Raw genomic sequence first — 22,010 nt, 5'->3', positions numbered from 1 at the left:
CCAAATTATGAACCCATTGGCTGCTTTCCCCTCCGCTTTCCGTGATTGGGCAGCCGCACGGGCAGAGGAAACGCCGTTCTGCGCTCTGAGGCTCAACACCCCGTCCGTATTTCCCTCCGGCCCGCCTACTTTTCGTTTTGATTGGCTTCACCGGCGAAGGAGGACGACAGGATTGGCAGTTTCGGGGATTGACGGTGCGGGAGGGCGTTGCCTCAGATCCCTCCTCTCCGCCCCCGCCCTCCTTGTACTCCTTTTGCACTGAGTTTTGCCGGGTTGAGGCGACTGGGAGGCTTAGCGGCTCGGCTATGGAGAAAGTGCTGTGCAGCGGGCACGGTGAGGAGGCGCAGGCGGGGCGCTCGGATGCCTTGTGCAAGTGCTGAAGGCGCGTGGGTGGGATGCAGACGCCTGGCTCCTTTTGAGATTTTGTGCAACTGTTTACTTTCAATAGGTGCCGAGCTCGCTGCTTGAGCATGCTTTCACTTTTCCACATCGACTCTTTGTAATTTGCAAATGGATTCCTTGTTACCAGTCGATTGCCGAACAGCAATCTCTGGCCCTTCAGCTGCTGTGAGACTACACTTCCCATCTCTAACCATTAGCCGTACTGGCTGGTGGGACTGATGGGAGTTGGAATCCTGAAACTTCTGCAGGGTAAACTCTTGGCTGCTACTGCCGAGGTACATAGCCAGTTAAGTAGTTATGGCTTAAAGCAAAAAAAAGGCCATAAGCTTCTCTCTCCCTCCGTGGCAGTAAAAAATACAGCAGCAACAATAATACATTAACTAACAACTTGTTTCCCTTGCATACCATCCAAAACTGACAGTTGCCCTACTCTGACTGATGGGCCTATGCTAAAACGCAGGAGCGGGGAAGAACTGGATTCATATAGTTATGGCATGGGTTGACTATACACACTTGAGCATAAGACCCGTTTTGCTCAGTGGGTCTTTTGAGTACACATATATAGGCTAGCGTTGCACACGGGTTCTTGAAGTGAGATGAAATTTTGACTGATGACACAGAGCTCCTATCATGCTACTATTTTCTTCATATTTATCTTTCACTTTGTTCCTGTCCAGGGCATCCCTGCCTTTTGAAGACTGGTATCCGGGATGGCCCAAACAAAGGCAGAAGCTTTTATGTGTGTGGCGTCCAAGGCCAGCAGCCATGCGAATTTGTGCTGCTCACAAAGTAGGTTAAATAACTTTCTGTTTCTGCCACTTTTAATTGCACAGGATTTTTTTAAAAAACACACACCAAACAATGGAAGATGGTTTACATTTAGTTACTTTTTAAAGGAGAGCTGTTTGGTGTCATTGGAAAATAGATTTGTGCTGTAGTAATGTATTTGGGGGATTAGAATAGGTTTCGAATTTGGGATCAGGTGATAATGTTTCCATTGGCAAGTGAGTAGCCTTGGAAGTGATTGCTTGTCTTTGTAGTAGATGGCTTGGCTTATTTATTGTATTAATACTGAGTGTGGCCCCATTAAGTGATGCAAATTTACCTGCTATGGTGCTAATTGTGTATACCGGTATGCCTGCTGAGGTGGTGGGAATGTGGCTCTGGCATGTGGCTAGAGTGTTAGATTGGATGGTCATCTTGGCTGGGCAAAATCTAACAGAAAATTCTCCTGTGCTGAAGATGTTTTATGATTCCTTAAATTTTCCTCCTTATGTGAATATCCCTTGTTCCTTTCCACAGGCTTTGCCCTTCTCACTGCTTGGTGCATGAGAAACATGTGGTGGACCTCCAGTTTTTGATGCAGCAACAGGAGACAGACACATACAAGTATATTTTCTGAAGAACCCTTTATATTTCTAATGGCAGGGATATGGGGTATTAGTATTGAAAGCTAGCTTCATTCTCCTTGTTTTGTTTCCTTTACTAGGCTATTCTATCGCTGCAGTAAAGCTAAACTGGAAGGGAAGAGATGGTGTGGAAATATCCCATGGCAGGTACAAAGAACAGAGATTGGAAGAAGTATATTGGGTTTGGATGTAATGAACACTAGCAGTCCTACCATTTGTTATGAATAATGGGGAACTGTACAGGACAGCATTTTAAACTCAATATCTGTGTATTCCAAAAAAAATTTAAAAAAATATTATAACTTTTAAAAATACATGAAAATAAAGATCCCCTGAATGTCATTTTTTTATCCTATGTATGAGTTTCTGTGCAACTCTTCTGCAGAAGCATAGAGAGCACTTATCTCTAGCTTTCAAGATGTCTGATTTATATGGTAAACTTAACATTCCACCTGTATGTTTTATAGGATTCAAAAGCCACCATACTGCCAAAGAATCCACAATCTCAGCAAATCTCAGAATTGCTCCATAATCAAGGAGATCAAAGAAATCCATTCAAAGTACCAAGCAAGAATCACGAATCTTTCAAACAAACAAACTATAGTGAGGACAAAAACTTACCAAGAAATGAGGATAAAAGACAGGTTCTAGATAAAAAGGATCAGCTGAAGTTGCCATCTGAATCTGTTAAGAAAGAAGATCCAGCCCCAGAGAAGATCAAGAACAAAAAGTTGGGAGAAAAATCACCCAAGGAAAGAATAGAAGCGGAAACAAAAGCAAGTGAGTCCACAGCTGAAATTAAAAAGCCAGTATTTTTGGATACAGACAAATGTAGTTCTAGCAAAAAGTTTGAGACAACTTCTGGACACACAAGGCAGGATTCAGCTCTGAGATCTTCTGAATATGGCTTGGAAAAAGAGGAAAGTCCAGAGCAGTCATTGCCCAGCTTCAGTGGCCAAGCATTGGGTGTAAAGCCTATTAATGAGGCACAACTTGGAAGGAGAGGATCAGAAACCTGCAGGGACAAAGCAGTAAAAATGAAGACAAGTAACAACTGGGGAACCGAAGAGACAACACTGATGCCCAGGCAAGTTGTGACTGTTCAGGAATTAACAGGCTTGCCAGCGGTGCACCCTAAAGAAAACCCAGAGAAACCATTACAGTTGAAAATGGCTCCAGAAGATACAAGCAGATCTGGTAAAAATGCCAGCAGTGATGAACGTGACAGATTTGTATCTTCCAAATTGCCTGTTGGGCAGGAATTGGATTCCCACCAGCGGAAGGATCGCAGTCAAAAGAATTTGTCTTCCACATCACACGAAAAGGCCTCTTTGCAAATGGCAGAAAGTGTGGATTCCAAAGCTCTTCATAGTCAACTTTCAGCTCAGCTGAAGCAGAAAAAGGTCTCTGTTTTGATCATACACTTGCTTATTCTCTCTGTACCTGATCGCCAAAGGCTTCCCGTATCAAAATAGCAACTCCTTGAGCCTTGGTAAAATTGGGCTAGTTCTACAAAAATTATAAACCATTCAGGTATTGCAGCCGTAGATGAAGGCAGCTCAGACTTTGCCTAAGGCCAGTGTCACACGAAGTGTGTTGCACACATTTTGTCTGAAGCCCACAAGCTTTGTAATGAATATGCAGTTTAGCCAACATATAGTCGTCCCTCTTCCCCCCAGAAATATTTAAAAGAAGCAGTTAACAATAAAGCATTTAAATACTGTCCATATATCCAAATCAGCGATGTGGGTGTTCTGGAAATTTGTGAATTGCTAATTAGGTTAATTTGCATCCAGAAATTTTCTGATGCTACAGTGATGTACCAGTACTTTATCATGTTTATTTTACTCATATTTATCAAAGATAAAAAACTTGCCTAATACTCTATCTGCAATTGGTATCCATTCACTGTTAATAATGCACTTATTAAATGGAAAAGGGAAACCTAATGCACTTGGAAATTTTCTACCCCACATCACAGATCCATAGCTGCCAAGTTTTCACTTTTCTCGCGAGGAAGCCTATTCAGCATAAGGGAATTTCCCTTTAAAAAAGGGAGAACTTGGCAGCTATGCACAGATCCCTGTCTGAAAATGTTACTATAGTAAATTTACTTCTTGGGCGATTTTAACCCTTTAAACTATTCTGAAGACTATAAAATAAAATGCCACCTGAAGCCAGCCCTCCCATTAGACACAGTGAAGCTTGAGTGACGTTGATGGGCAGCAAATTGTTAGCTATTTGATTTATCATACTGCCAGTGTGGGAGAGGAGCTCACGGGCTTCTCTGCCTGAGCTGCCACAATAACTTGGCCACCCTGTGTACTAAACACCTTGATTTAAGTGTATTTTGGGCATCATTTGCTCTTCTGCTTTAGGCAGCAAAATATCTGGGGCTGACTATGATGGCAGCAATAATTGCACCAGGTGGGCCAAGGGAGGATGAATAGGGGCAGCAGCAAAGTGGAACAGAGCAGTAGCTTCTCTTCAACTTCCCCAATACTCAGTTATTTGCTGGTTCCAGTTATGTGTGCTTCCTTCATGCTTGTTGCCATGTGGCACTCTTCCTTCTTGGAAGTTCACAGGAAACAATCCCCTAATCCGGTGTTCCACTGATAAGAACATAAGCAGTCTGCTTGGTTGGACCAAGCACTGTTCTCTCAGTGACTGACCTGTTCATAGCAGAGGAGGTCCGTGGGGATATGTGGACTTGTGCATGCAATGGAGTACATACAGCATTTATTAAATGAGAGTCATCCAAATTCTTGCTTGCCGGCTGATTTGTCTGTAACTCTTAAATATTTCAAAGCTGTTGTGGAGAAAACGTCTGGTAAAGGCGGGGAAGTTAAGCATTCAGGTAGTCAATAACACATTTCTCTCCTCTTCTTTCTCTTCTCTCTAGAACACTTTGAAAATTGTGAATGTTCAGGCTCTACCCGATAAAGGCGAGCGGTTACTAAAGCAGGTGCAGGACCTGGAAGCAGCACTTAGTTCTCTGAACCTGGAGGCCGAAGAAAGTGTAAAGGAAGGTAAGCTTATTCATTCAGAATTATGAACATAGCATTCCATATGCCTAAGGAAGAAACATTTTCCTTTATCCTTGAGTACATAGTTGCATTCTTGATCTTCCAGAAGGGTAACAAGCAGCAGGACTGGCACTATCAAGCCTCTGTCAAGAGCCCCAGCGAAAGGCTCACAGATTACAGCCCCCCATCCCGGTTTGCTCCCCCTTTTCACCATTGCAATCTGTGCATTTCCCTCTCTGGCTCAGACAATGGTGGTGAGGAGGAGAAGGGGCAGTAGATGCCACCGCCTGCTTGCTCATTGGCTCTCAGCCTGGCAAGCAAGAAGTGGCAAGGACAAAGGAGCAGCTGATGATAGACTCACAGAGCAGGTCCTGAAGTGTCCTCCAAAACCTGGAGTCAGCCCTGACAGGTAGGGAAGTCAGATAAGCTGCTCGTGTCCCAGAGCAGGTCAGCGCCAAGAGTTTACCTCTCCCGTCGGTGGAAGGCCGCAGGTTCTCTACCCCCGGTTTAACAAAACAAAACACGGAGGAGCGTTTGCAGCCTGAATTGGTATTGTCCAGGAAAGATTGTACCACTTACAAATTTTCTGCACGTTTCACTCTGTTTTTTGCACAGCAGCAGATGTGAACAGCAGTAAGCGTGAAGAGAAACTGCACAATCCGTTCTCCAAGACCACCGTAGAACAGCCAAATACTGTTACAGGGCCAAAGCCATTCCGAGAGCATCAGGTAGCCAGCTCCTTAGAGCTCCACCCTCCTTTGGGATCTAGTCAGTGTTCCAGTAGCGCTTATAGAGGTAAGTGGGAGAGGGGGCAGCCATGATGAAATCCAACATGGCTTTGTTACAAGTATAATATGAATATTGGGCTTCCCCCCGCCCCTGGCACTTTCGTTTACTAGCAGGAAGGAAAGAAGACTGCATTCCATAAACGGGCCTTCTCAGCAGTGGCTCCCCATCTGTGGAATGCTCTCCCCAGGGAAGTTCGCCTGGCGCCTTCATTATACACCTTTAGGCGCCAGGCAAAACCGTTCCTTTTTAACCAGGCTTGATCCGATTTACATCCTGTGCCCCTTTAAAATGTATTTTTATTTTGATTATGTATTTTGTGGTTTTATATCTTGATTTTATTTTGTGAACTGCACTGAGACCCCTGGGTATAGGGTGGTATATAAATTCAATTATTATTATAAATAAATGAATGAATGCATATTTAGCTGTGCTGTTAAGTGAAGACACTTCCCCATGCAAATGCTTAACCTATCTTGCTTGATAACACTTCTGTTCTGCCTTAACCGCTACATCACACCACCTTCAGAATCAGCACTGTTCTAATTTCCCTGCTACTGTATCTTAGAGGATTCCCATATGCAGGCCCTTTATGGAGGCCGAATGACTGAAGATCGCCTCCAAGCCGTGTATGATGCCACCAGCGAAGCAATCAACCAGCTTCACAGTTCCCTTAAGTCCTGCCCGAAGGAGGAGACCGTGGTTGAGGATCCACCTGGGTTAATGGTGAGCTGGGACAAATTAGAAGCGTTGTGCAGCTTGCTTTTCCTATAATCTGTTCTCCCCAACATGTCTCTAAGTTAAGAAGTGCGTTAGCAGTGCACCTACAAATGTTGAGCGATTTTTGTGCAGGCAAGAAAAAGATCATGGAAAGGGGTTGAAATAGTTTCATCTGTGACCTGCTGCTTTCAGTAAAAACCCTTTGAGGCTCGTTTTCCATTTGAAACGAATAGCTACAAATGTTTGCTGTCGCCTAGCAATAGGGAGCAATGAATCTTACTAAATTGTACAGGTGCCGTGGTGCTCATCTTCTTAAAAAGAATGTGACGAAGATTAACAAATGGCAGACTAGTCCCAACTATCTTAGTTTGTGGAATCATAGAGTTGTAGGCTGATTGCATAACCCCAGTTTTAATGGTCTAGGAATGCCCAATGCTGTATTATTGCTAAAACAAAGTGGTTGTGGATCTGGGTGGTACCTGGTTGACTTTGAAGAATCCCGCGTAAACTGCTTGAGAAAGCATGGGATAAAATTATTTCTATAAATAAACGATATGTCTCTTGTTCTAAGCTAAACCTTATACTTTATTGAGACAGAGGTCTGAGTGTACCTTTCTTAAAAAGGCATTTCATTACCTGACATTTATGCCATTCTGGTTACCTTGGAGATCAGGGATAGGGAGCCTGTGGTACCCATCAGTGCCAGCCAGCATGACCAATGGTTAGGGATGATGGAAGTTCGAGTCTTGCAGCATCTAGAAGGCTTCAGGTTCCCCATCCTAGCTGTAGTAATTGATAGTAAATACATGAAAAAGCCATTAATTCTGCGTCTTATGTCTGGCTTTCTCAGGTCTCCTTGCTCCTGCATCAGAAGCAGGCGCTTGCTTGGCTTCTCTGGAGGGAGAGTCAGAAACCGTGTGGAGGAATTTTGGGTAAGGAACTATTAGACATTATATGATTCTGGTGTTTGCTTTCAGATAGATTGTAATGAAAGGAGCTTTGCTTTTAGATTTTGTGTTGAACATGGGGGTGAATAGGGAGGTTGTGTGGCCCTTCCACCATAAAATATTAATCTGAGTTCTGGGAAAGGGCCTTGGCTTTATCACAAATCTGTCCTCTGGCCCTTGAAGGATTTACAAACACCCTGTCTTGGATGATGGAAGGCTGTTAGTGAGAATGGACAGATCCTTACAATGCAGGTTACTTCAAGGTGGGTGTACAGGATTCCAGTCTTAATGTTCAAGTACAGCTTCTCTTGGATAAACCTGTTGACTAGCTTGTGAACCTCCAGATATTGTTGGACTACAACTCCCATAATCCCTGGCAATTGGTCATGCTGCCTTAGACTTGATGGGAGGTGGCTTCCAACAACATTTCGACGACCACAAGTTGCCCATGCTTGGATGAATGAACATTTTCTACATGTCAGATCCAATTCCTTCTGTACCCTGAAGGGCGGGGCACCACAGTGGGGCACCTAGCAAATAGTTTTACCTGCCAGACAGTTGAGTCAGCAAGTTAAGATATCCAGCACCAAACATGTCTATCACTCCCTGATTTCTGTTTTGTTCTATGCTGCTTTTTCTTGCCAGCGGATGATATGGGCTTAGGGAAGACTCTGACAATGATTGCTCTTGTTCTGGTTCAGAAGTGTTTACAGAAAGACAAAGGGAAAGAGAAGAAACTCGAGCTTTCAGTATCAAGACAAGGTACAGAAATAACAAGATACCACCTATTTTAGCTGCTCTTGTTTTTCACCGTTGAATAAAATGGGATTGTCTTACTGGTTGGAAAGCAAATGTAGCAAAGACTGCCTGCATCTTTTCTGCATCACCGAGACATTACACCATGAAACATCTTTACCTGTTAATGTTTGCATTTCAAGATACCTCTGTAATCGTTTCCCACGGCACACTGATTGTCTGCCCCGCATCTTTGATCCACCACTGGAAAAAAGAGGTAGAAAGACACGTCAGAAGCGGCAGGCTGAGAGTCTGCCTGTACCATGGATCCAACCGAATTAAGAACACGACTGTGTAAGTGCACAGCTTCCAGCTCATTGGAAATTAAAGAGCCTTAGCCTGGTCCAATGCTTAGCTATCCTGAATTGCACAACATAGTCACTTGAGTTAAGCTAAAGAACACCTTTTTGTTGTTTGAGCCCAACGTGCTCCCAAAGTGCCTTAAGGACCATACAATTCCTTATGCTCCACATCTGAGATCCTCTCTTGGGACACTTTTGATGGTTTCCCACGCTTCAGCTGGCCTTCAGTAGACACTGAGCCTTTAGTGCAACAGGTGCTGCCCTTTGGAACTCCCTACCAGTAGAAGTTCAGCAAGAACCATCCCTCCCATCTTTTTGACACTTATGGAAAAAGCGACCCTGGTGCAGAGACTGCTTTTAAGCTTTCAGCCTTGCTAGCTCTGGAACTGGTAGGGATTTTCTCGCGAGACCTCGCGGGACAACCTGACCTGTGAGATCTCGCGAGAGCATCCTCACCTTGCCTGTGTATACTTGAAACTGTGCAAGCTAAAAGCACATAAGATGTGGGCAATGGGCATTCTGCAGCTCTGTCCTGCTTTGTGTATCTTGTTGCTGGAGGCCATTACTGCACGTCCTTACAAAGCGAACGAGAAGTACTTCATCAGTTAATGGGCTGAGGTGAATCTACAGGGCGTGTTGTCTTTTCTTGTGTCAACATACAAGTTCTGTGGCACCACGTGTTCTACTTTGTCTCTTCCTTTCCCCATCTCTGCCAAGAAAATATACACACAGTTGATAGGAGTCAAGTTTATTATTACAATATTCAATTTATATACCGCCCTTTATCAAAAGATCCCTGGGCAGTGTACAACATTAAGAACACATTTTACGGAGCACTGTAATAAAAGCATAATAAGAGACAGAATAATAATAAACTAATCGTAATAAGAGCCTGTCCCCCAGTATTAGCAGGCCATAGAACACTTAATGGCCAAACGTCTGGGTAAAGAGGAATGTCTTGTAATAATGGTGCCAGGCAAGCCTCTCTGGGGAGAGCATTCCCAGAGTTTGCCTTTGTTTCCTTCTTTTGTGTTGCTAAGAAGACTCCGTGCTGAGTTATTCACAGGCTGTGGCTCCAAGCACTCCTATTGAAGAGTAAGCCCATTGGACACAATGGACTTTATTTCTGAACAAGCATACGTACAGTTGGTGCTTGTGAGCTTGAGAGTGACCTTTTGTGAAGCAGCCACACTGATTCTGCATCAAGATTAAAATCCTAAAGTGGTCATATTGCTTACCAGCTCTCCCTCTCCTCTTCTTCACAGGCTTTCGGAATACGACATTGTTGTCACTACTTACAGTATTCTTGCCAAGGAAATCCCTACGCAGAAGGAAGAAGGAGAAGTTGCTGCTGATGACCACGTTGTGCAGGTGACTGAAAACATGCCAGATTTGCTTTTAGGAGATGCTGAGATAAAAGCTGCATTTTAGTCTTAAAATGCGTATGGTGGGTAGCCTTGCCATCAGATTGGTTTGTGCCAAGTTAACAACAAAGATATCATGCATCGCACCTGAGTTGTGTAATTGCAGAGAAGAGGAGAATTTGGCCAATAATAATAATAATAATTAAGTCTCAAGTTCAAATACTTTTTTTCCAAATTGAAGTGTTTTTATTTGTTTGAAATATTAAATCCTTATTACAGAAGGAGTAATTGTAATCTAATGTCATAAACTCAGACCCTGACCAAATTAAACTATTTTTCAGCTAACCTCTGCCCCCTTTCCTTCCAAGTCTTGCATTTTAAAACCAGGTCTGCTTTCTGCTCTAGGATAAGTCTGTTCCCTTCTCTCCCCTGCTCTGGATACACTGGGCTCGAATTATACTGGATGAGGCCCATAACATCAAAAACCCCAAAGTCCAGGCCTCAATAGCAGCCTGTAAATTGCGAGCTACTGCCAGGTGGGCCGTCACTGGGACACCCATTCAGAACAACCTCTTGGATATGTATGCCCTGCTAAGGTGAGTTGAACACGCTCATGATCATGCCTTGTAAATTAACTCTGATTTGCAAATATATTTTTAAATCGGCCTTAAACTTGCAAGTTTTTCTCTCACTGTCTGTCACACATGCTGCAAAGAAATCAAATTCCTGTTTTCCTAAGATGCACACCTTCAGAAAATATGTGCACATTTAAAAACGCCTTAGGAAAGATGCACACCTTAAAAAGGGGAGGTGTTAACTTTTGTCCCAACACCTTTAGATGGAAAATATTTCCTGGCCACTGCAATTCCATAGAGCCTAGTGGTTGTGCTTCACCTCTCACTCCTGCCTTCCTCTTGCTGCCATTTGCCGTCCTAGATTCCTTCGCTGCTCTCCTTTTGATGAATTCAAGGTGTGGAAGAATCAGGTGGATAACAATACAAGAAAAGGAGGAGAGAGGTTGACCCTCTTAACCAAGAGCCTCTTATTGCGAAGGACTAAGGATCAGCTGGACTCATCTGGCAAGCCTTTGGTAATGGATGGCCCATCTCCTTTTGTCTGTCTCTTGGATTTGTGTTCTCTTCACTGATGGTCTGTTAGGGCTGTTCTGCACATGCAGCCAAATGTGCCATTTTCCTTCCATCTGCCGGTTTCATTTACCAGCAAATGAAGTGTTCTGGCTCTTGATGCTGAAAAGAGATCAGAGCACTCCAGAACCAGGAAGGAGTGCCCTGATCTGCTCTGATGTTTCCTGAGCACATGACCATCATCAGCACTCTGGAAGCATTGGACTAGAGAGCTCCTTCCCCTTTCTGGCTCTGGCATCTGCTAGACGACAGCCACTTCATTCTGTACTGTTGCCATCAGTAAACTGGGTCAGGAGCTGGCAGGCCACTGAATAGGGCTTGGTGAGCTCCTGGTTTTACACCTACCCACCCCTGTTCTGTACATTGCTTAATTTTTTCTTAACAAAGGGACTCTAAAACAGTGGGGTTTTAAGCACCTTTCAATATTTGCCTCTTTGGACTTACTGAGGCTGTGTTTTGGCTGCCTGAAAAGCTCACAAAAGTGGAAGACTGGAGAAATTCCAACTAAAGAACAATGGCAAGAGAAGTTGATGAACTATGCAGAACTGGCAAAATTGACGGACAGACTTTGAGAAAACGTTGAAAAAGAATGGGAACCATTTATAGCATACCGTATATTCCAGCATATAAGATGACTGGGCGTATAAGACGACCCCCAACTTTCCCAGTTAAAATATAGAGTTTGGGATATGCTCGCCATATAAGAAATACAACCCGGCGTATAAGACGACCCCTGACTTTTGAGAAGATTTTCCTGGGTTAAAAAGTAGTCTTATACGCAGGAATATACAGTACTTGCAGAAACAAAGGAAGACTATTGACTTGATGTCAGGATTTAAATAAATACTCACATCTTTATTAACAAAAAACATTTAAAACAATAAAAGAAATGATATAGTAGACTTCTAAGAAACAGTATGTAACAAGAGGGAAACAAACCAGAAGTGGAAGTTGGGGGAAGCCCAGGAGGGGAGGGAAGAAGTGATGTAACATAAATGTTATTGGTATGAGATGTATGTAATGATAGAAAAAGAAAAGTGAATATAAATTTAATGAAAAGAAAAGCTCATTTTATGAAAATACAGAAGCGTAAAAGGAGCCAGTGTTCAATCTGCATAGAATCCTTACAGCTCCTGGTGGGCAGAAAGCAAAATGTGCCATCTGGACCTTTCATAGGAGAGATGTCTCTTTGAAAAGCCACATTAGTGCAAATTATACTGACACACTTTTCAGTCTGTTTCTTTTCTCTCTCTAGGTATTGCTGCCTCAACGTAGCACTCGACTGCACAGACTAAAACTCTCTGAAGATGAGCAATCAGTGTATGATGTACTTTTCAGAAGATCGAGGTGTGATAGAGGCCTGTGAAGGAATTAAGAATGAGTTCATTTCAGCCTGTAAAGGACAGTGTACACAATCACCTCACTTTCTGTAGCCCTCCTGATGCAAACCTGCTCTGCTCACATCCCTTCCTGATAATCCAGCGCTCTATGGAATAGGAATCACCATCTTGGCCACATACCACTTAGAAGCCAATTTGGACATGAAGTGGTGCATTGATTAGTTCATTAGTGGTGGTAGTGCGGTGTATTAATTAATTTAGTAGTAGGGTGGCATACTATTTATTCATTTTATATACCATTTTGATGTTAGAAGAAACTTCAAAGTGGTTTATAAAAAGGCAGAGCAAAATAAATGAATTTATTAATGAAAGGAATATCACTAGTGTGGTATCTTAATTAATTTAGAAGCGGTCCTAGTAATAATATCTCTGCAAAGTATTTCAGTATCCTCACACCTGCCAAATAAGGGAGAATAGTACTCCTCTGCCCCCTTTAGTGCTTTCACATGCTAAGCATTTTTTTCCCTCATTGACCTAAATTCTTGTTAGTCTCCTGATAGTTTAAATGAGGACTTTATTTTCTGGCATGTTCATGCTGCTGCCATTATCATGTTGTTAGCAAGATGATACTAGGAACAGAATGTGTTCTGTTGTTTTGAAAAGGGGACAGAACTGTTCTTTTGGGAGTAAAATATGCTGCCTCTTCTTTCCAGTTTTCTCTCCTTTTGTGCTCAACGTTGTCACAATCCATCTACATTTATTGGGCTTATGTGTAAATATATGCCATGGAAACGGGGGTTGCAAAGCTGCCTAAATCTAACTGGTTTCTTCAACCAGGTCAACCCTGCAGTCCTACATCAAACGGCAGGAGACTCAGGGTACAGGACAGCACCCTGGGGAGAACCCATTTGACAAAGGTTGGAATTTAAACTCTTTGCCCCTCTCCCTAGTAACTGTAGAAAGGATGTGATAAGGGCGGCCTCACCCCCACAGCTAATTTTGCCCCGTTCTGTAGCTATTCTACAGTATATATTTCAGCAATCTCCAGAATACAGTGCAGGGGATGGGAACTCCAGGGGCCAGATGAGGCCCTCCAGCCCCCTCGATCTGGCCCTCAAGGCTTTTCCCAAGCTGCGCGTCCTCCACAGCTACAAATCCCCCTCTTCCAGCTGTGCCCCTTGCCAGCTCTTCTTTGCACCCCCCCCCCAAGTGTTTTTGCCTGACTAAAAGTTTTCCTGTCTCAAAGGTAGCTCTTAACCCTTGACTCGCACAAAGTAGTGGGTCGTCCCAGCTCTCGCCTGGGAGCTTTCCTTTCTGCTCGCATCCTCTCACCTTGTGAGACCTTCCCTTCCCTGCCTCTCAGTCAGGGTCCTTCCTCAACTTCTTGTGTGAAAAATCCCTGTAAAGACCCAAGAGCAGAGGACACAAAGGAAAACAAAAGAGGGAGGAAGGAGAAGAACAGAAGAGAAAAAAGAAAGAAAACTAGATAAAAAGGACTTCCCATTTCTATCAGTTAGTTATATACAAAAAAAAATGTTCAAAATATTCACTGGTTGGTTTTTCCGATCCTTCTTAAAGAAACTCTGAATGGTAGCTCCGGGGAATCTGTTGCTCTGACACCTGTGCCGTTTCATCTTCTGACAGGAGCGCAGCAGTTTAGATGCCACCCACAAGGTGCCTTGGGGAAGCCTCGCCAGGATGCTCCTCCCGTCTCCACCACCATTCACATCTTGTCCCTTCTGCTGAGGCTCCGCCAGTGCTGCTGCCACCTTTCCTTGCTAAAAGCGGTAACTATGCAAACAGGCGTGGAGGCACCAGGTTCAGAACTGTGGTGTGTAGTGGTTAGAGAGTTGGGAGTTTGGGAGACCAGGGTTCAAATCCCCAGCACCCTGGGTGGCCAGTCACAATCTCTCAGCCTAGCTTACCTCACAAGGCTGTTGTTGTGGGGATATAATGGAGAGGGGGGAGGAACCGTGTAGGCCACCTTGAGATCCTTGGAGGAAAGGTGGGATATAAATGTAAAGACAGTAAGAAAGTTGCCATGCCCCATATGTATTCTTAACATTGAAGGCTCTGGACCCGGCTAACCTGAATAGTGAAGGCATCTCCCTCTCCTTGGAGGAGCAGCTCAGCGCTTTGACCTTGTCTGAACCCAATGATACCAGTGACCCTATGGTGTACCTCTTTGGTACAGCTTTTAGTGTGGATCTCTTCGAAGCAACCAAACAGAGCACCAAGGTATTGTTATTATTACTTATTTAGCATGCGTATGAATTGCCTAGAATCCTGGATCTCACGACGGATTTGCAGCAAAATGAAATGCAGAAATCAAACACCTATAGATAAAACAGAGCACAAAGAGCAACTAACATTAGCATTCCTAAAATGCTCACTGAAATAAATATGTCTTCACTGCTTGTCCCAATCTGTACAGTGTTGACATCTGCATATCCACCAGGAAGGATTTTCCATAACACTGAGGCTACTGTGCTGAATTCTCTCTTCTGAGTATAGAGAGAACTAATTTCTAGGGCATGAAGCACCACTGAAAAGCTCAGCTCCTGACAATTTTGGTGAGCCCATCTATTATTATTTTATTATTATTATTTATTAAATTTGTATGCTGCCCTATACCTGTAGATCTCAGGGTGGTACATAATACAACCCCCCCACACACACAAAATACGTAATAGAAACAGAAACAGAAACACACAACACATTTAAAAGGGCATCTGATGTCTGTTAGGTGTGGCGCTCTTTAAGGTAACAGACCTATGACAATCTTTTCTAGTAAGCTCTAGGGATCAGGGTTTTCCTTCTCTCCATTTTTATTTTTTTTTAAGAACCCCAATTCAGTTAATTTATTTAGCTCAGGAATGGGGAACCTTTGACCCTCCAGGACAATGACTCTCCCCAACCAGCATGGTCAGTAGTCCGGCATGAACAACTTCTGGCAGGGCACACATTTCCCATCCCTGATTTAACAATGCAGTCCTAACCATGTCTACTCAAAAGAAAGTCCTGTTGAATTCAGTGGAGCTTACTCCCAGGTAAGGGGTAAGTAACCATTTTAACAAACAAAAGCTGTAACTCAGTACAAAATGTATTTCCTTCTTAACAGTGTCAATCAAACAAACAGTGACAAAGAACCAAGTTTTCTGTTGTGAAATTTATCTGTGTACCGGCGCAGTACCAAGTGGGCTGCCCACCTGTTTCAACATTGTAGTAATTTCATATAGCAAGATGGGAAATCTCATCTTAGATATGGGTTCCTAAAATTTGTATGGCTAGCGTTAGCGTTAGTACATCTGGAGTCAAGCTATCGTGTTGTGTAGAGAGAAATGGGGATCATCTCCATTTGGCCCCTCCTCAACTGAGATCAGTTCTGTAACTTTAAGAAGTGTCCGAGTTGGTTATTTTCCCTCTTCCCTCCCCATCCACTTTTCCTTTTGTGTTGTGTCTTATCAGGCCTTACTAGTACTTTGATCAGGATCCGTTGGCAGATCTCAGGATTATTTGCAGTAGATCAGCAAGGGTTTCTGACTCCCAATTGTTGAACAATGATAACAACAAAACATATTTTCCATCTAAATTAGACTGCTGGAAAGTGTGGACCTTTGCACGAAAGGAACGTGGGCGCAGGTCATTTCTAGTGCTCAAAGACTTCTAATTCTTTAACTCCGCCTGTGTGCCCTTTGCACCTGACTCTGGTTGGGAGATCTTAGGGTTCTAGTGAAAAACATAGTTCTGGCAAGCCTGGTATTTGCCCACCAATATTTTAGATTGCGAGCCCAAAGGCATGACTCTCTTGTTATTGATCTCTTATGCAAACAACTCTGAGAGCCTTTTCAGCTGGAGTGGAATAAAAATGATTTAAATAAATGAGGCTGCAATCTCGAACAGAGTTACTTGAACGTCAACCCCACTCAACTCAGTGGGGCTTCTGAGTAAACCTGCTTAGGGCTATAAGTGCATTTTCCTCCTCCTGCTTCTAGCTGTCGCATCTCTTGGAAGAGCTGAAGGCCATCAAAGGGCGTTCCCAGAAAGCGTAAGTATGGGCATACCATATGTCTTTCAAGGGATGTCGAAGGGTGGGTTTGGATGCTATTTAATGTAGATGTGTAGGGAATGCTGAGAAGGACCTGCAGTTGCCTCTCCGGAGGCAAAGGCAGGTAGGGTTAGGTATCTAGATAGGTAATCACCCAGAAACAGGGTGTTATTCAGCTGAGTTTTACTCAGAATAAACCAACTGGAAGTAAAGAACATGGTGAAGTTAGGCCTGCTGGTTTCAATAGGTTTATTCTGTAAATCTTAGTTCATATGATGTATAACAGTGTGAAGAACAGGAAGAACAGTATACAAATAGTTCTGGTTACAGGTAGGTAGCCGTGTTGGTCTGGGTCGAAGTAAAATAAAAAAATTCCTTCAGTAGCACCTTAAAGACCAACTAAGTTTTTATTTTGGTATGAGCTTTCGTGTGCATGCACACTTCTTCAGATACAGTGAAATAGAAGTCCCCAGGCACTTATGAGAATCCGATATCTCTGTTCAAACCAGGTCCCTCCATGGTTTTGAGCTTGGTGATAAGTTGTAATTCAGCAACTTCTCTTTCCAGTCTATTTCTGAAAAAACTTCAGAACTTCAGAAATAGACTGGAAAGAGAAGTTGCTGAATTACAACTTATCACCAAGCTCAAAACCATGGAGGGACCTGGTTTGAACAGAGATATCGGATTCTTATCTCATTATACATGATAAGCGATCTTCAGCCATCTCAACCCTTGCTTTTTCATGCAAAACCATTTGCAGTCGTTTTCGGTCATCAACAGCTATCAGTCAGTCAATCACCCACTTCCACCACCCTTCTGAGTGATCTCCCCTCCCCATCCCCACCCCTCCCCACCCCTTCTCTACATAAGTGCCTGGGGACTTCTATTTCACTGTATCTGAAGAAGTGTGCATGCACACGAAAGCTCATACCAAAATAAAAACTTAGTTGGTCTTTAAGGTGCTACTGAAGGAATTTTTTTAGTATACAAATAGAACAATTAAGAAGGGGCTTCCATTTCACACTGCAGTTTCTGAACACGCTTGCAGTGCCAACCTCAGAATTCCAAATGCATTGAAATCTGGTGGTATTCAAAAAGGGCGAAAGAGAAATGTAGATCCCCATGTGAACTGGTAAAGTAGGAATGGGGAGGACTCTGTTGTTGACACGTTGTGGGATTCTGATTCCCACCAGCCCCAAACAGCCCAGTTAATAGTCAAGTGTAATGGGGGTTGTAGTAACAACATCCCTGGAATAAAGCTTGAAGCTTGCCTTTCTGTTTTCAATACTTAGCCACAGAGCGAAAGCCATTGCTAATGGCTCGGTAGGTTGATTAAATAAATGGTGGAAAGAGATGAAAAGGTACAAAATCCAGTTCAAGAAGAATAGTTTCCAGTAATTTTAACATTCAGAATGATACTTGCTTAGCATTTGTATGCTTATGTATCACATTCCAGCCATTTTAGAATATTAATACTTATCACTTTATACAGTACCACCTCAAATGTTTTTAAGTACTTCATATACACGTATCTCAGTACACTTTACACCAGCCGGAAAAGCATAGCCACCAAGTTTTCCCTTTTCTCGCGAGGAAGCCTATTCAGCATAAGGGAAAATCCCTTTAAAAAAGGGATAACTTGGCAGCTATGCGGAAAAGATGGGCTGGTGTTTAATTTTATTTTTACAGTTTCAAGGCCTCCTTTTCAAAACATAAACCTTTCCCAAGGTGGCATAAGATCACAACAAAATGTTTAACATTTCTCCATGAACCTGCACATCACAGAAACTAAGGATGAGGTGAAAGCTGAGAAGCCATAACTTGCCTAAAGCCACTTCTAGTGGGTTTGTCGTTAATGTGAGTTTTGCACCAGGGAATAGATTAACTGATTGATGGATTTTTTTCTCTCCTCCTAGTGTCATTGTTTCTCAGTGGACTAGCATGCTGAAGATTGTGGCAGTACACCTTGAGAAGCTGAGCATGAAATATGCCACAGTGGATGGCTCTGTGAATCCTAAGCAGAGGATGGATGTGGTTGAGGAATTCAACAATAATCCTAAAGGACCTGAGGTATGGGAAAAGATCAGAGGAGCTGCTTAATTTTGTGGCTTGTTGTCATTGTGACTATCGGTGCAAGGCTAGATCCTTAATTGCTCGGCAGGGTTAGCCAGTAGCCATTTTAGCCAAAAATCTGACAATCCTTTACCCACTTGCCTGGGAGCAAGCCCTATTGCACAAGCTCCAGTGAATTCAGTATGACTTACAGTGGTAACCCACAAGACGAATGTCTCGCGTAACGAAAAAACTGCAAAACAAAAGCATTTTGCGATATTTTTTGAAGACTCACAAAACAAAGCTGTCTGTGGCCATGCTTGGCAAGACGAAGCAGCCTCGCGACGGGAAGGGAAGCCGCTGCTGCTGCTTACCTTTAGGACTCCGCCGGTGATGGCCACGGCCGCTGCTTCTGCCTCCTGCGGTGGCGCAGCGCTCATGGCGGCCTCTGCGACTCCGGCCTTGCCCTCCTCGGCGGCTATGATGGCCTCTGCAGCTCCTCCCCGGCAGGAGCAGCAGCAGCAGCAGGGCTCACCAGGCGGCCCTTGGCGGGAACAGCGGCAGCACCTGAAGGAACGGAGGCTGCAGCGGGAGGAGACCCCTGGCCCTCCTCCTGCTTTCCCCTCCCCAGAGCCTTAAAGACTTCCTGCCGTGGCGGGTGAGTCGTCGCCCTTTTTTTTCGCGCTTCTTTTTTTCCCATAGGAAGGCATGAATTAAATTTCAATGCATTCCTATGGGAAACCGCACTTCGCAAGACGAAATTATTGCAACACGAAACGACTCGTGGAACGAATTAATTTCGTCTTGCGAGGTACCACTGTACTTACAAGTAGGCATGGTTAGGATTGCACTGCAAGAGAAAGAGCGTAAGGTTTATTTTGAAACTACAGTATACCAAAACAGAAAAGGTCTAGGTAGGGGTCTGTGGGAGGAGGTGATATTTCAGATAACCTGGGTCCAAGCTGTCTAGGGCTTTATAGGCTAAAACCAGCACTCTAATTGATTCTGGAAACAAACCAAGAGCCAGTGTAACTGGCAAAGTAAAGTGTACACAGGCTGTGCCGAGGAGAAACAGTGTATAAATGTGTTGTGCTTTCTCTTGTTACAGGTGATGATGATCTCTCTCCTGGCTGGAGGTGTTGGCCTCAATCTAGTTGGAGGAAACCATCTCTTTCTCCTTGACATGCATTGGTAAAGATGCGGCAGCTTTCGCCACTTAACCGAAACCTTCTCAGGATGTTTCTTCTGTGTGTGTGTGTGTGTGTGTGTTTTGCAGCTGCAAGAATCAGATCTGAGTTGACCAAAAGGATAGGATCATTCGTGAAGGACTCCAAATTATGTATTTGGTTCTTACAAATCGTTGCAATTGGAAAATATAGTGCATATTTCTGTAAACCACATAAGAGGGTTTGGTTTTCTTGTGAACTACCAAGAGGTTTTGTGAAAATGAAGTGGCATATAAATTTTGTTAAATAAATAAAAAATATTCACTGTTACATCTGTTGTCAGTAAGTCACCTTGTGTTAGCGAATCACCTTCCAGATTAGTTCTTTGTTGTTCTTTGAGAAGATGAGGAAGCAGGGGCTTATTTTATACGCACGTACCTTCAGTTCAAGGAACAGGATTCCAGGTGTGCCACAGAACAGGGGGAGGAGGATGACAAGATGCTGGGAGGAAATTGAGGGAGATGTTGTCACTGTACTTCTTCCAAGGCTGAGATAGATTTAAAGTGTTAGGGGATATCTCTGACTTGCTTTTTGGCAATCCTGTGTACTGGATGTAATTGTATGAGCTAAAATGTCTTTCAGCTAGATTAACCTATAGTTATAAAGAGGAGAAGTACTGAACAGTTTCTTAAATTTCAGGAATCCTGCACTGGAGGACCAAGCCTGTGACCGCATTTACCGCGTTGGACAGCAAAACGATGTCACAATCCACAGGTCATGCTTTGCTTTTTGCACCATCTCTGTTTTCATAATTTCTATGGGTTGTGAGATTTCTTCAGGTGCTATATGGAAGGGGGCTGAAGTTGGGGGGGGGGTATTCCAATCCGCTCTCCTGGTCTCTTTTCATGAGGTTTTTAAGTGATCACAGCTCAGTTCTTCTAAAGCAGCAGTGGGGAGCCTCTAGCTTGCAAGCTTGATTAGGGCCTTGAAGCCCATTTCCCCAAACCACATCCACTTGGCCAACACCTGACGTTCCTTGTTGAAGCTTCACTGTCATCAAAGGAGCTCCTCTCAGTGCCAATCAGCTGATGGTGCTTCTTCAAAGGGGCTCAAGTTCAGTGCTCCACAGTTCTAGATTCAGGTAGGTAGCCGTGTTGGTCTGACGCAGTAGAAATATATAAAAACAATTTAGAAATTGTCCAGTAGCACCTTAGAGACCAACTAAGTTTGTTCTTGGTATGAGCTTTCGTATCTGAAGAAGTGTGCATGCACACGAAAGCTCATACCAAGAACAAACTTAGTTGGTCTCTAAGGTGCTACTGGACAATTTTTCAAATTGTTTTTATATATTTCTAATGCTCCACAGATTATTGGTGCTGAGAAAATCTGCTCAGAAAGTAATTTGTCAGCTGATTGGCATCAACAGCCTGCTCTTTTGAAGAGTCTGCTTTCAGCACCGATCAGCTGATGGGTACTGCAGGGAATCCCTTTGAAATCATCACCTTATATCATAGTCACACACAGCGATTGTTAGGTGAACTGTCCCATCACCCTGTCAAAGTTGGCCAACAAGGTGGAGGATGTAAGGATCCAACCCTCTGGCCTGATTGAGTTCCTTGCACTGTGCTTAATTTATTTTGAAAGCTTGACCAATGAGGATGCACAAAACCTGTACTCATAATGCTGTGTACTTGATTTTAGGTTTGTCTGTGAAGGGACAGTAGAAGAAAAGATCTCGGAGCTACAAAACAAGAAAAAAGAGCTGGCCCAGAAAGTGTTGTCAGGAAGAGTAGATTCTTCAACAAAGCTCACCCTGGCGGATCTCAAGCTCCTTTTTGGCATTTAAACACTGTTTCTGTTTTTGTCATAACTATGTGGATGCCACGTGTGTGCGTGCCTTTTGAAAATTCACTATGTTAATGAATAAAAGTGGTTAAGTGTTGCATTACCCCATTCTTCATAATTAAACCCTTCTGTAGGAGGATGTACCCTACCTGTGATCCTTTGAAATCGGGGAAGAATGATCCGCCATGTTGCTAGCTAGCCAGTCTTGTGTTTTTCCACCCACCCAGTATGCTCCATTGCAAGATAAATACTTCTGTCCATATCACATGGCCAACAATGGTCAGGATCCTTTCCTTTGAACTGCTGTCCCAATAAACACCAACCGAGGCCGCTTAGAAACCTAGTGTGCTGCTCATCTGGGGACTTCTATTTCACTGTATCTGAAGAAGTGTGCATGCACACGAAAGCTCATACCAAAATAAAAACTTAGTTGGTCTTTAAGGTGCTACTGAAGGAATTTTTTTATTTTCCATCTGCAAGAACGTTAGAGACAAAGCGGTTCAAACAGCAGTTGAAAGATTGAAGGTCACAGCTTGGGTGTGTTGTGCCAACAAGATCTAAAACAACAAGCAAATACTGCAGTTTGGATCGGTTCAGATCATGCCATATACTGCAAAAGGACGGGCAAGCATGTTAAGAGTTGGATGGTATAACTGGGAGCAC

The 22,010-nt window shown here is 43.5% G+C and overlaps 1 protein-coding gene across 3 annotated transcripts; it reads left to right on the top strand.

Moving 5' to 3' along the window:
- The first annotated feature begins 63 nt into the window (after window positions 1–63).
- Window positions 64–21,450, top strand: TTF2 (transcription termination factor 2). Of its 3 annotated transcripts, none has more exons than XM_035116524.3 (23): window positions 64–333; window positions 1,080–1,191; window positions 1,705–1,791; window positions 1,892–1,958; window positions 2,279–3,214; window positions 4,714–4,840; window positions 5,456–5,632; window positions 6,192–6,349; window positions 7,194–7,275; window positions 7,936–8,052; window positions 8,229–8,379; window positions 9,653–9,758; window positions 10,157–10,347; window positions 10,688–10,841; window positions 12,152–12,243; window positions 13,074–13,153; window positions 13,881–14,023; window positions 14,307–14,474; window positions 16,232–16,284; window positions 18,201–18,354; window positions 19,445–19,527; window positions 20,202–20,276; window positions 21,204–21,450. In XM_035116524.3, exons 1-23 carry the CDS (start codon window positions 306–308, stop codon window positions 21,346–21,348), a joined length of 3,486 nt encoding a protein of 1,161 aa, XP_034972415.3. In that variant the 5' UTR covers window positions 64–305; the 3' UTR covers window positions 21,349–21,450. The 3 variants fall into 3 exon arrangements, with proteins under 3 accessions (XP_034972415.3, XP_034972414.3, XP_088524318.1); XM_035116523.3 differs by having other exon boundaries at window positions 5,453–5,632; XM_088668192.1 differs by lacking the exon at window positions 5,456–5,632.
- The last annotated feature ends 560 nt before the right edge of the window (window positions 21,451–22,010 follow it).

The sequence above is a fragment of the Zootoca vivipara genome, chromosome 4 (assembly GCF_965207765.1).
Source record: "Zootoca vivipara chromosome 4, rZooViv2.hap1.1, whole genome shotgun sequence".
NCBI lineage: Eukaryota > Metazoa > Chordata > Lepidosauria > Squamata > Lacertidae > Zootoca > Zootoca vivipara.
This window is presented reverse-complemented; position numbering and strand designations above follow the sequence as displayed.